The 13,363-nt window shown below is 45.6% G+C and overlaps 1 protein-coding gene across 1 annotated transcript in view; it reads right to left on the reverse strand.

Annotated features, from left to right (window-relative positions):
- The window catches only part of LOC306818096 (plexin-B2-like), a gene marked incomplete at its 3' end in the record, with an annotated part of 74,043 nt that overhangs the window by 21,417 nt on the left and 39,263 nt on the right, over positions 1-13,363 (reverse strand). The window contains exons 3-5 of the mRNA XM_079335469.1: positions 1,680-2,197; positions 743-1,069; positions 450-588 (exon numbers count right to left, since the gene is read on the reverse strand). Coding sequence (XP_079191595.1) covers positions 450-588; positions 743-1,069; positions 1,680-2,195 — 982 coding nt within the window. The 5' untranslated portion in view covers positions 2,196-2,197. The remainder of the gene's footprint in view (positions 1-449; positions 589-742; positions 1,070-1,679; positions 2,198-13,363) is intronic.

The raw sequence follows: 13,363 nt of genomic DNA on the forward strand, positions 1-13,363 counted from the left end.
GTCTCCTAGCAACAGATCACACCGACACATTCAATAAAAAGGATTACATTCATACGAGCGGCAGAAGCAGCGGGAGAAACTTCGGGGGTTTAGTGTCTTGCTCAAGGACATGTTGGAAATGTGACTGCAGGAGCTGGGGATCAAACCCCCAACCTTTCCGATTGATGGACGTTCGCCTCAAAAGACATTTAAATGTTTATCGCCAGCGTTAGTTGACCAAACGCACAAAATCACGAAGGTTATCTTATCTGGTCATCTGTGTTTTAGTGAAACTAGTTAGATTGATTGTAATTGGCTGATTTTGGAGACGCATGCGAAACACTCAAAGTCATAAACGGACATTTTGAATCAGAGCTGGAAGCTTGAATTTGAGTCCGACTTGCTTTCTCCAAAGGCAAACCTTTGATGCCAAGTGTTGTTGAAACATGGACAGCTTTTAGGACACTTACACATGGCCGAAGTCGACGGGTCTTCATCAGAAGTGAAGGTTACAAACAGGACTTTGTCAGCACCGGAAACCGGTCCATACTGGTTTGATCGGGTCATACTTTGAGCCAGAACGTCTCCTGGTGTTGCTACATAGGCAGCCTGAAGGGGGGACGAGGATCAGATTAATAAAAAAAGACAAACGTTGGAGATTCTCAAAGGATGAGTGAGAACGGAGTAGCGTGATATCTAAGACCATCATCACACGCCAAGTCCTGAATGTTCTTCCTCCTTCATCCAAAATGCTGAACCTCACCTGAGCCTTGTTGTACTTGTTGCTGGCGCTGCAGTTGAGCTGCAGCTCGGTGTACGAGTAGTAACCGGGGTCTTCCTCGCACATCCTGGAGATGAAGGTGAAGTTCTTGGTGTCCTGAACCCCCAGCGTCCGCGAGAACAGGAAGTACACGAAGCCCCCGTCTTTGAAGGCGAAGCGGAAGTCGTGCAGGTAGCGCAGGACGAAGGGGTTGGCCTGGACCGCCGAGGCCTCGATGATGCTGTCGAACACCACCCAGTCGCCGTAGTCCTGGAGGATGCGCGTGGAGATGAGCTTGGTGCTGTCGTGGCTGCCGTAGCCTTTACCAACCTGAGACGGAAAAGACGATAAACCAGCGGAACCAGGCATTGGAAGATTTCCTATAAAACCCGTGTGGAGACCAGAAGTCCTTTTTATCTTGGTAAGCAGGAAGTCCTCGAGTCACTCGGCCAACCTGACTCAATCATGACTTTCAGTTTACAGATTACACCTCTAGACTTGGACAAACGTCTCCACTTAGATTTACTCCAAAAACTGACAAATCGCTTTTTCGTCCATTGGCCGAACGTCCTCAAAACAGCGGTCTCTTCTATATTTCTGTGATTCAAAATCTCTCCTCTCTGCCTCTGTGACTCTGCATTTACACATCATTTCTGAGTCATCTGAACGAGGTACCGTAATCTGATCTGAGGCTCCGTCAGCGTCTGCACGCCTTGAGGGGTAATGGAGAATTTAGTGCTGCGGTGAAGTTCATAAAACGCCGTTTAAAGATCAATTCATTGAGGCCGTGTGAAGAAATAAAATGGGGAAACATTTCAAAATCACTGACAAGAGAGCTCCTTTCCAATATGGCCGACAGTTTAATGGCCGTGTCCTCTACACACTCCATCACCTGAAATCAAATACGCTAACAAGCCTGCGTGTGTGTATTCGCCCTCACCAGGAACACTGTGAAGTTGTCTCTGTCCTTGGTGAAGTATGACATCACTCCCACCACAGAGACGCTCTCCTCGGCGCTCGCCACGTACGACTTCTCCCCTTTGGTGTCGCTGAAGTACAGCAGCTGCTCCACGTTGCTCAGGTTCCTCAGCGAGCAGATTCCCCTGAAGACGCTGCCGCACACCACCAGGACGTCCTTGGCCCTGTGGACCAGCAGCAGCTTGTTGTGGTTGTCCGTGTCCACCGCCTCTTCGCACGCGTCCGTGACGGGCGGCGTGCACTGCCGGTTGTCCCGCTTCGGGCCCGTCTCCGTCTGAGACTCCTCCCCCAGGTCGGGGTTCAGCTGGTAGAGGAAGTTCACGGCGCCGACGTACAGCCGGCCCGTGTGGGGATCGGACACCACGTTGTTGATCAGGCTGGCCGAGGAGAACTCGGCGTTTTTACCGTGGGTGGGGATGAGGCAAATGGTTGCCATGGTGACCAGGAGAAACAGCCACGCCCACCTCCGCTCCATCATGTCTGGATGGAAAACAAAGAAAACAAAGAGTGTAAAATTACTTGCGTTTTCATGAAGGGCGGCAGCAGAGTTCTCGCCATCAAACACAGAAAATGAGAAAACGTCTGACATCGTTCGCCATCCTGCCTCTGACCTTTTAAAGATCTAGAATTGATCGTCATAGAATGTGATTATTGTTCATTGTTGGCTGAGTGTGTGATCACTGCTGGATGAAAAACAAAACGATCCTTTCAGTTTGTCTCTGGGAGAATAAAACCACCTGGACTCGTCGAGCATCGGGTGCAAGCACTCAAACTGTCGGCCATGTTTAAAGAGCGAGAGCTGCGAGAGACCGCGTTCAAGACGCCATCTTTTCTGTACCAACATCGCTTGTTTGACATTTCTTTACTTTCACTTTGTATCATTCTTGAATGGATCCGCTTCATTAAACTACTTGAAGGAGCTTTTTGGGCTTTTTGTTGCCATTCTTTGTATTTGTTTGCAGGATTCAGGAAAAACGAAACGTTATATTATCATGAAAATTGGTGGAAAAGTGAAGCATGGACCAAAGATGAAAACACTGAATTTTGGACTAGATTGGGATTAAATTCCCCAACTCAGCTTGGCGGAGGTCTGTGCTCTCCAAGTACACTTCAACGTAATAAATCTGTACTTTTGTTTGTATCCTTTATTATTATTCTGTATATATTTTATATATATATTTCTGCAGTTAGTTTACATGGTGGCTCAGAGAGAGAAACATGTCCAGCACATGTTGAAAAGATGACTTTGACTTCATGTGCACGTTTATTATTCTGCACAACTCTCTGGTTCTGTTTGACAACGCATAATATATGCAAATGGGATATTAATCTTTTATAAAAACAATTGTTTGTGAACACTTTGTTCTGTTAAACATCCTGAAAATAAATCCAGTAAAGTTATATATAGAAATATATATATATATATATATATATAGTGTTTGTCCTCAGAACAAGCAGCACTGGGACTTTGGACTCCGGGCTTCAGCTGAAAGTTAAAACAGCATAAAACAGTAAAAGAGAAAAAGACTGAACGCTGTGAGCGAAAAGAAACGAGAACCAATAATTAGGAGCTTCTCATTAAGACCTGAACATCTTTTCATGGAGGAAAACCAGCGAGGAGGAGAAAGAGGAAGAGGAAGAAGAGAAGGAGGAGGAGGAGGAGGAGGAGGCCAAAAAGTTTCAGAGCCAGATTAGATTAGCAAAGACTAAAGAAGAAAGACGGTGTGTGTGTGTGTGTGTGTGTGTGAGAAGGAGACTGAGTGTAGCAATTAGCTGTCTGACACACTGAGTCTCTGTGTCCATTAGTCTGGATGGGCGTGTTTAATTATAGCCGTGGCCTGCGGCTGTAAAACAAGGCCCCAGTGTTTGCTGCACACATAGCTCTTCTCCAATCTGTTTACTGGTGACGCAACGATCAGGTTATTCTTCATCGATTCACATCAAGCTCCTCCTGCCGCCTCGCTCTTTATTTCCCCCCACGATACGCCGAGTGCATCATGAAATGTTTTCAACACGGGCCGCCGCTTCGTCTCCCGAACGTCGAACTGTTTACAAGTCGCATCTCGTTTGTTTATTTTAGGGCCTCCGTGATCTGGCATTTCACCGGCCAATCACGGCTTTTACAGAAGCCATCAGATACTTTGAATCGCTGGTCAATTGAGCGGCGCTTCCCCTGTGCGTCTCGCTCTCTCTCTCGCTCTCTCTCTCTCTCTCTCTCTCCAAATTGAATTCACTTCAGTTCGCTTCATTGCAAAGGGATTTATTAGTGTGAAAAGACTTATCTCTCCAACCACCTGCTCGCCTCAATTATCTGACCACAGATATCAGGAGTCAGATGCTCTTAATGGCTGCATTGCAGACTTTCAGAAAGTGAAACAGTGGAGGATTAGAAAAGCAGCTTTTTAATGCACAGCGTGTTTCCTGACCACGGCGTGCATATTCTATTAAAACAAATAAGAAGTTATCGCTCTACATGATTGCACATACAGGCATCAATCTCGGGAACTTTTTCGGTCAACTTTGTTTTTTTTTCCAACTTTGAAAGCAAAATAATAAAAAGGGAAAAACAAAAAGAGCTGAGAAATCTTGAGGGACTGCCCCCAAAAAAACCCTGCAAATCACACACCATGTTGATGAAAAGCCTTCACAGCAAGTCTGCAGGGATTTCACGGGAAAAGTTCAAAAAAAGTTCAGCCCTTCCTTTGCTCCTCCATCTTCCTCCACCCCGGTCACATGATCCTCTCTAAACATGGATTGATTCATCGTGACTTTCTCTCTCCATCTGTCGACATGCGGGCGTCCTTGAGCGAGGGCGATGCGTCTCCATCTTTGAGCACGTAAGTAAAACATCATTCCTGCATCCGGGAAGTCTTTGAATAAAAATCCGTAAACGAGGAAGCAGAATGATGATTTTGCAGGGAGTTGTTGCCTTAAGTGTAATAACACAAAGTTTTCATTTTGATCCTCCAGACATGACTCAGTCAGAGATTCTTTCCAGGGACGAGGTCACGTATTTCAGTTCCCAGTTTTATGAGCACATGAAACTAAAACTCGACCGTTAACTGGTCAGATTTGACAGTTTGGATCTATCACAAAAAAACGTCCATGTGTGTGTCCATGTGTGTGTCCATGTGTGTGTCCATGTGTGTGTCCATGTGTGTGTCCATGATCCAGTTTTAAATGAGCAACTTAAGACACAAAGAGCGAGTCCAGAGACGACGACTCAATAAATCAACATGTTTACCTGGATACGAGCAGCTGTTGCTCAAACTCGATTGGTTGATAAAAGCCAGTAAAAATAAAACTTGGCAACAAAGATTCAAAGTCTTCCATTTGATCTGAGGAGATTGAAGATTCAGAGTTGCTGGTTTGAAACTTCCTCTGCCCACCCAAAAAAAAAAAGTCAGCTCGAGTTAAATCGACTGTTTCTCAACCACATTTAGTTTCTAGTCTGGTTTTTCCGTCTGTTTCCATCTGGCAGGCGTCAGGTTTGAAGTTTGGCATATTTTAGTTTGGTTCAACAGCATTTAGGAATCCCAAGAAGGTCGGAGTGAATTTCACTTATAAACTGGGTCTGACTCGGTGCGTGTGTGTGAGATTACATTGGCAGCCGGCAGCAGGACGCGTTTGGTGGGAGACGTCCCCACAGACGAGGGTAAAATGCAAATGTTGTGATGGAAAAACGGAGAGTATGCACAAACACACACTCGGACACATATACACATCCGCAGCAGAGAGGGAGAGAGAGAGGAGCAATCTGTGACTCATTTAAATCCTGAGTGCATACTTTGGAGAAGTGTCGGGCGCTGACCCCTCCGCAGAAAGTTTGCGATGAAACTAAAGGCAGGAATGTCTGCCGAGGCTGCAGGCCGGGGAGTAAAGCTTCACTGATTCCCTCTCCAGCCTCCCTGAGCTTTTCTCTTTCTAACTCCTCTTTGTAATGCACATTGTTTCTGCTTCTCTCTCTCTCTCTCTCTCGCTCGCTCGCTCGCTCTCCGTCTGCCTTTACATCCTCATCCTCGGGAACGAGTTCAAACAGAACCGGTTTTCTGTCTCAAGAGTTCTCCGGGGACAAACTGACTGTCTCTCTCTCTCTCCGTGTGTGTGTGTGTGTGTGTGTGTGTGTGTGTGTGTGTGTGTGTGTGTGTGCGTGCTAACCTGTCCGTCCGAGGTTCAGATACATCATTCCCTAAGCTGAATATTTCACCCCTGATGTCACCATGTCTAGAACCGAGCTCATGTGATGGAAAAGATGACGATACAGTTTTTGCTTCCTACCAAAATAAAATCTCATTTTCAACTTCGGAAAATCCTTTTTCTAAATCGATTTTCAGGATCTTTTCTGACACAGCGAACAGAACACAAATGCTGGTCACGAAAACACAAATACGTTTAGATTTTCACTTGCCATCTAAAGTCCTGATGTACCCAATTTATTTGGTTTTTTTTTGCTCCGTCATGAGCCGAGAGGTTTGGTGTTTTTTTTTTTTTTATCTCAAATCTTCTCGGAGTCACAAAACAACCTGATGTGTCTCATTGACATTCAAGCCCACCGCCGGCTATCATTATCCATTCATGACATCGGGCCGCAGGAACATTGAAGCTGATTGGCCGGGCCTGGAGGGGATATGGGTTGCTATGATTGGCCGAGGCCCGGGGGAAATTGACTTCTTATTGGTGGTAATGAGGAGGGCTGACGGAGCGCACGGTCGAGACGGAGGGAGCATAAAAACTAAACGACTGAGGAGGATAAAACTCACACACACACACACAGCTCATCTGTCATCCACACACACAGTCTGTTCAGCAGTCCTACGGTCCATGAAGGCAACACGGACACAATAGCATTCCTTTCCTCAGGTCGATTTCACCCGTTCGTCTCGACTCCGAGTTCATTTTCAGTAACAGAGAGAATCACTCCCGTGATTCCCCGCCAGCCTCAACGTCGTCTTTTCTTACTGTTTTGATAGAGAGCCCCCTGGTGGCTGATTTTGCATCCTGCGCATTTAAACTTTTAAAGCTGCCTAAAAGGTTAATTTAAAGCACGACACACAAACACTGACACACATTGACCTCGGAGCGTGAGACGGAGAAGGACAGCGGTCTGAGATGATCAGCGTGAACCTGAGAGGAGGGTGATTACTTTAATAACTGTGTTCTGTATTAATCTCAGAGTGCTCATTATTTCAGCGCCACGCAGTAATGAGAGGCTCCAATAAGTCGACCTTTGAGAGGAGGATTAGTCGAGTGATTGGAGGTCTGAGAGGTTGGCTGTTATTAAACACACACACACACCTACACACACACACACACACACACTCTGTAACGTCACAGTGGACACAAGCAGACACTCATGATCTCTTAAATTGAACAAAAACAGTCCGAACAGTGTTGGATCAAAAACTCGTGAACGCCAGTAAAAGTAGCTTCTTTAACGCCGCACAAGCCCCGCCCCCCTCCCCCAGGTGGGTGACCCTCCCACAGCTAGGTGTTTGTTCTGCCCTCTGAGTCTGCCTTCTCACCGTAAACAATAGGACATGGAGCCAGAAAGCAGCGAGTACACCCGAGCCCTTCCAGAGAGGGGGCGTGGTCAGACACAGCTCATTTACATATTTAAAGCTACAGACACAGAAACAGCCTGTTCTGAGCAGGGCTGAAATAGAGGGGTTTATAGACATGATCAAATACAGGATCAGAGTGGATTTACAACAACACACTTCACACACATGTTGAAGAGGAGCGAGGACACTGATTTCACTTGAAGAGGAGAAGATCATGTGACCTTTATGACATCACAAAGGGCAGTAGCCCCTCCCCCAGGTGGGTGACACTCCCACAGCTAGGTGTTTGTTCTGCCCTCTGAGTCTGCCTTCTCACCGTAAACAATAGGACATGGAGCCAGAAAGCAGCGAGTACACCCGAGCCCTTCCAGAGAGGGGGCGTGGTCAGACACAGCTCATTTACATATTTAAAGCTACAGACACAGAAACAGCCTGTTCTGAGCGGTACTCAGGAAGTGACCCGGCGACTCAGTTCAAAGATTTAAAAAGCTAAAAATACATCAACAATCATCAGTGCTCCCCCATTAGTTTCATCCATTAACAAGTTTTAAAAAATAAACATCCGTTAATGATGTGTCTAAATGGAGATATTTGTGATGGTGCATTCAAGGACACTTTAGAGACATCTGAGATTTCCCAGACGGTCGATTTACGACGAGATTATTTCATGTAAGAGACCAGTTTGTCTTCCTCGTTGTTCATTCTCGGAGCCTGACGAACAAATTAAAAAGTCTTTCGAACGCATCGCCGTGTTGACTTTTACCTGCAGGTCGTGATGTACCGCCGAAAAACATCCAATCTGACAGAAACAGATAAATAAATAAAATGTGTGAAAAGTTTCCCCGTGATGGATTACCAATCTAAAGTCTCCAGTCAGAACAAATTTATTTTCCCCGCACTCTGAGATGAAGTGAAATCCAGCGACTGCCTGTAAGGAAGGAAATCAATCTCCTTAAATAAATATGACTTCACGTCGATGCGTGGAAAAGTTTTCTGCCGAGGTGAAGACAGAAGTAAAGAGAGAGAGAAAACACGAGGCCGTTTCACAGACGCAGATTACTTCTGTGTTATGCAAATGTAATTTAGTGTCTATGTCCTCACAACGATTAACAAGCTCTTCCTCTCTTTCCTGATACACCTCACATTAACCTGACAATGACACACACTCGTGAGTCTGTGTGTGTGTGTGTGTGTGTGTGTGACACACCGACACTCCTGCTTTAATTATCTCTCGTACCTGAGCTGCTTTTTTTTTTTTTAAACGGAAAACTTTAAAAACCAACAAACCGCTTCTTCTTCGTCTTCTCCGCCCTGTCATGGTTTTTTTTTGTGTCTGCAGGGGCAATTAAAGGTGTGTGTGTGTGTGTGTGTGTGTGTGTGTGTGTGTGTGCGCGCTCAGCGAGTCCCGTTTTTTTTTTTGCAGCGCTGCGTTCAGGGTCGCTCGGGAATAAATCTGTCACAACAGCATCCTCTACTCTTTCAGTCCGTCAGAGGTGGCGAGGGATGCGTTCGCTGACGTCTCGTGGCGTTCGTGTTTTTAACGGTTAAAATAAACACGAACACATCAGCAGATAATCTCACAGATTGTAAAAGTTTACAAATGATTAAAAAAAAACAAAAAACATTGATTTCGCTTCAAGGGATAAAAACATTTTTCCCCTGAGAGACTTTGAGGTGATGACGTTTTAATGACCACGTCGGGTTCACTGGCGAGTGTGAACGTGTCAACCCTTTGATTGACAGGTAAACAGTCCACTGTGACCCCGCCTCTCACCCAATGACGGATACATGGCTCACGTCTCTATCTGGATATTCATACATTTTCACAATAAGGGGCGTGGCCAAGCTGACTGACAGGCGGATGTGTTGTAGCTGTTTTTCCAGGAAGCTTAAGCTCCGCCTCCAGCTCAACTTTTTCCCGTCTCTGTCGATCGCCTGGCGTCAGAATCCAACGGGTAACGCCACAGAGTTGACGTCTATGTTTCATACAGTCCGTGAGGCGTCGTTGGATAGAGAGAGCGACTCCTGGTGGCCGGAGTGACACACTGCACGTTCGACACCTGAAGTCACGTGGTCGTGATCTGATTGAAACGACAGGCTGATGGCGGTTGTGATAAAAGGAGGAGTCGAACTTCCTGAAGGAGTCTGAGGGAGGGGCATATGTCATACGGCGTTTCAGGAGCGAGAAAGAATGAGGGACGGCGTGACTCTAATTTAAACGTGTCTCGTTAATGCGGAGCAGCAGAGCAGAATGTAAAAGCTGCTCGTTTCTCTTAAAGTCGTATCACAAAATAATTACCACCGACACGTCTGCTCACCTGCAGCGCCGCCAGAACCCTCGCTCTCTCCGTCCAAAACCTCTGAACCCACCTTTTCTTTTTTCTTTTTTTTCCTCTCGACTTCGACTCGCACAGTTTTGAAAAATAGTTCTGGAAGCTTTTCCAACTTTTTTTTTTTTAATTTTTTTTTTTTAAAGGCCTTTGAACTCCTCGCTCGTGCTCACCTTTACACACACACATGCGTACATAAACAGAGAGCGAGACAGAGGAGAGGAGGCTCCGCCAGCTCTCAATTAACAAGGCAGGCTTGTTCCTGTGTGTGTGTGTGTGTGTGTGTGTGTGAGGGAGAGAAGGAGGGATTGTTCTTCGCAGCCAGGAGACAGAGATATAGCCTTCATTCCTGCTCAGATTAAAGGATTTAGAGCGAGGAGCCTTATTACAAACCCAAAGAGAGAGAGCTGCCCCCCCCCTCCTGCCTCGCTCTGTTCTGGGCTGATTAAAGCGCAGATAACTCTGCGTCTCAGGCTGCAAGCTGAGGGGAGCCAACAACACACACACACACACACACACACACGGTGACTCATTAAAATCCAGACACAACAATAGCTGGCCTGATTTGCCGAGGACTCTGACCTGTTGGATGACCACCCTGCTCATAAACGGGCTCTGCTATCTGAATCCACAGATCCCCTGCTGTGCATGTGTGTGTGTGTGTGTGTGTGTGTGTGTCTATGTGTGTGTGTGAGATTTCTGAGCACGCCTTGCTAAATGTCAGCTTATCTGCAGATGTGAACAACTTAAGACTTCTTAAGTCTTTTTTAATGCCGCCCGAAATTGAACCTCCAGCAACGTTTAAAAAAAAAAAAAAAAAAAAAGAGTCCAAAAAACGTCGTCTATCTGATTCAATGAGCTTCATCAGGAGAACGAGACGGCGTGCGGAGGAAGATAAAAGAACGCTTCCTGGAAAGTCGTTTCGAGCGGTCACCTTTACCTGCAGCTCTTCTTTAGTTATTAATGTTCGTAATGAAAAGGACGTTTTGAACAGGAGGAGGAAAAAGCTGCAAAATGAAGAATTAGTGCCGTCACTTCATTAAAAACAAATTCTAATTAAGATCCGGCTCCGGGATCCAAGGAGATAAAAATTAATTAACTCGGATATATATCTTGAACTTTCATGTGAGGCGTTGCGTCAGAGTCCACTGAAAATTCAAAAACAGGCTCTTTGTTGCAGAAGCTGCAAACGGGTGACGTGTGAATCTGACCCGAGGGGGGAGTTTGACTCGCACCCTCTTCACTTCCTTCCTCGCCATTTAGCTGCTGGATATTTTTCATGTTGAGTCCCCGACACGCCGAGCAGCCGGTGACAAAAGGTCGTCTGTGGTGTGTTGTGTCTCGGCTAAAAAAGTTGCACTTGAACACACCGCAAAAGACTCGTGAGAGGTAGTGACTCCACACGCCAGCAGGTGGCGGCGGTCCGCAATCGCCGCTCCAAAAAAGGGGAAACGAAAAGAGAAGGAGAAGGGAGAAACACGCAGGTCGAGATGGTCTGGGCGAAGGGTTTTTTGGGGGGGACAACCATCGGGAGGAGACGCATAGCTAGCTGGAGGCCCCTCTGGTCCGGGGACGCCTCAGAATCCCGAAGACGGATCTGGAAAACGTTGCTTGGTCGACTTCCTGTGGACTTGAATTTCCCTCGGGATCAATAAAGTATCTATCTATCTATCTATCTATGTTTACCTCATGATTTTGGACGGATTCATCTCTGAGCTGCAGCAGGACTGACTCACATCTTCCTCTTCTCCAGTGGCGTTGTTGTTCATTGTGATATCTTACAGTCTTCTTGCAGCTACACGATGACACACATTGCTCTACCTGTAAGCACTCTGCTGCCAAACACGCTGCTGCTCCTTTATGAGCTAACAAAGCTGGATTTCAACCTCAGGGAAGCTTTTCTGCGCTTCAGCGTCTCTCGAGCCGTGAGCCTTTTTTTTTGAAAGCAGCTTTTCCCCGCACGCTCCAAACAGCTGATCACATCTTTTTTTTTTTTTTTTAATAGCTCGTCGCTATTTTAAGGCTGTAATCCAACATCCAGCGCCGACAGTACACGAGCCGACGGAGACGCCGTACGTACGGGGTTTGTTCGAGGAGGACATGTAGATGACGAAGAAAAAACAAAACACGAATTTTAGGTTAATTTTAAAATATTCATTTCCTGTCATGAGACTCGTTTTCCTTTGATTCGAACAGACGTGGATTCTGTTTGACCCCGGCGTAGACTGGCAAGCATTAAACTGCTTTAAGCTGCTTCTCAAGGCGACGTAAAAGGTAGATCAGAGGAGGAATACAGTCATGGAGGAACTAATCAGCTGGCGGGGAATCATGGGAGTGATTGCTTCTCGGTCTCGATCCCTAGATGTCTAGGTCTATAAGATGAACGTCCATCACCTTGACTTTTAATGAGGCGTGTTTTTTTTTTACTCATGAAGCAGACGCTCTGAATAAAAGCAGCAAACGGCTCCGACATGACTGACGGAGCTTGAACTGTGTCTCAGCGTGAAGCAGACGGTCAGCAGCTCGGCGCACAGCTGGCCGACTGTTCCTGAACGCAGCAGCAGTTTGGCACACAGGTTTTCCAGCTCAGTCCAGATAGCGCTGTTCTGCTTTACCACTGCATGACTGTCCATGCATCCATCCATGCTAACAGCCTTATCCACACACACACACACACACACACGCACACGCACACACTCAGCCTGCCGGGAAACACAGCCTGCACAAGCTGAGCACAAAAGAAACTGTGTTCAGTCATCCTGTGGTTTCATAACATGTTTTCAATTCTACAGCTAACAGACTAACAGAACAGGCTGTTTCTGTGTCTGTAGCTTTAAATATGTAAATGAGCTATGTCTGTAGCTTTAAATATGTAAATGAGCTATGTCTGTAGCTTTAAATATGTAAATGAGCTATGTCTGTAGCTTTAAATATTCAAATGAGCTGTATATGTAGCGTTAAATATGTAAACGAGCCGTCTGTAGCTTTAAATATGTAAATGAGCTATGTATGTAGCTTTAAATATGTAAATGAGCTATGTCTGTAGCTTTAAATATGTAAATGAGCTATGTCTGTAGCTTAAAATATTCAAATGAGCTGTATATGTAGCGTTAAATATGTAAACGAGCCGTCTGTAGCTTTAAATATGTAAATGAGCTATGTATGTAGCTTTAAATATGTAAATGAGCTATGTATGTAGCTTTAAATATGTAAATGAGCTGTGTCTGTAGCTTTAAATATGTAAATGAGCTATGTCGGTAGCTTTAAATATGTAAATGAGCTATGTATGTAGCTTTAAATATGTAAATGAGCTATGTATGTAGCTTTAAATATGCAAATGAGCTGTATATGTAGCGTTACATATGTAAACGAGCTGTCTGTAGCTTTAAATATGTAAACGAGCTGTCTGTAGCTTTAAATATGTAAACGAGCTGTCTGTAGCTTTAAATATGTAAATGAGCTGTCTGTAGCTTTAAATATGCAAATGAGCTGTCTGTAGCTTTAAATATGCAAATGAGCTCAGCTTCCAACAATCAGCACGTTTTCATTTCTGGTCATTCTGCTGGAAATGTTCAAAACGACTGGATGTTAGGAAGCTTCTCCGGGACGTTAGCGACGCTTTAGACCTTTAATAAGTGTTCTCTGAAAACTCAGAAGTGGTCGTTCATCATGTGGCGAGTTATTCGAGTAAGTCAACAGATGATTAATTTCTCTGGCGGCGGCGGCGTGGAGTCCGTGCTGCTGAGCTCGAAGTG

This window comes from Symphodus melops (assembly GCF_947650265.1).
Source record: "Symphodus melops genome assembly, chromosome: 22".
Lineage (NCBI taxonomy): Eukaryota > Metazoa > Chordata > Actinopteri > Labriformes > Labridae > Symphodus > Symphodus melops.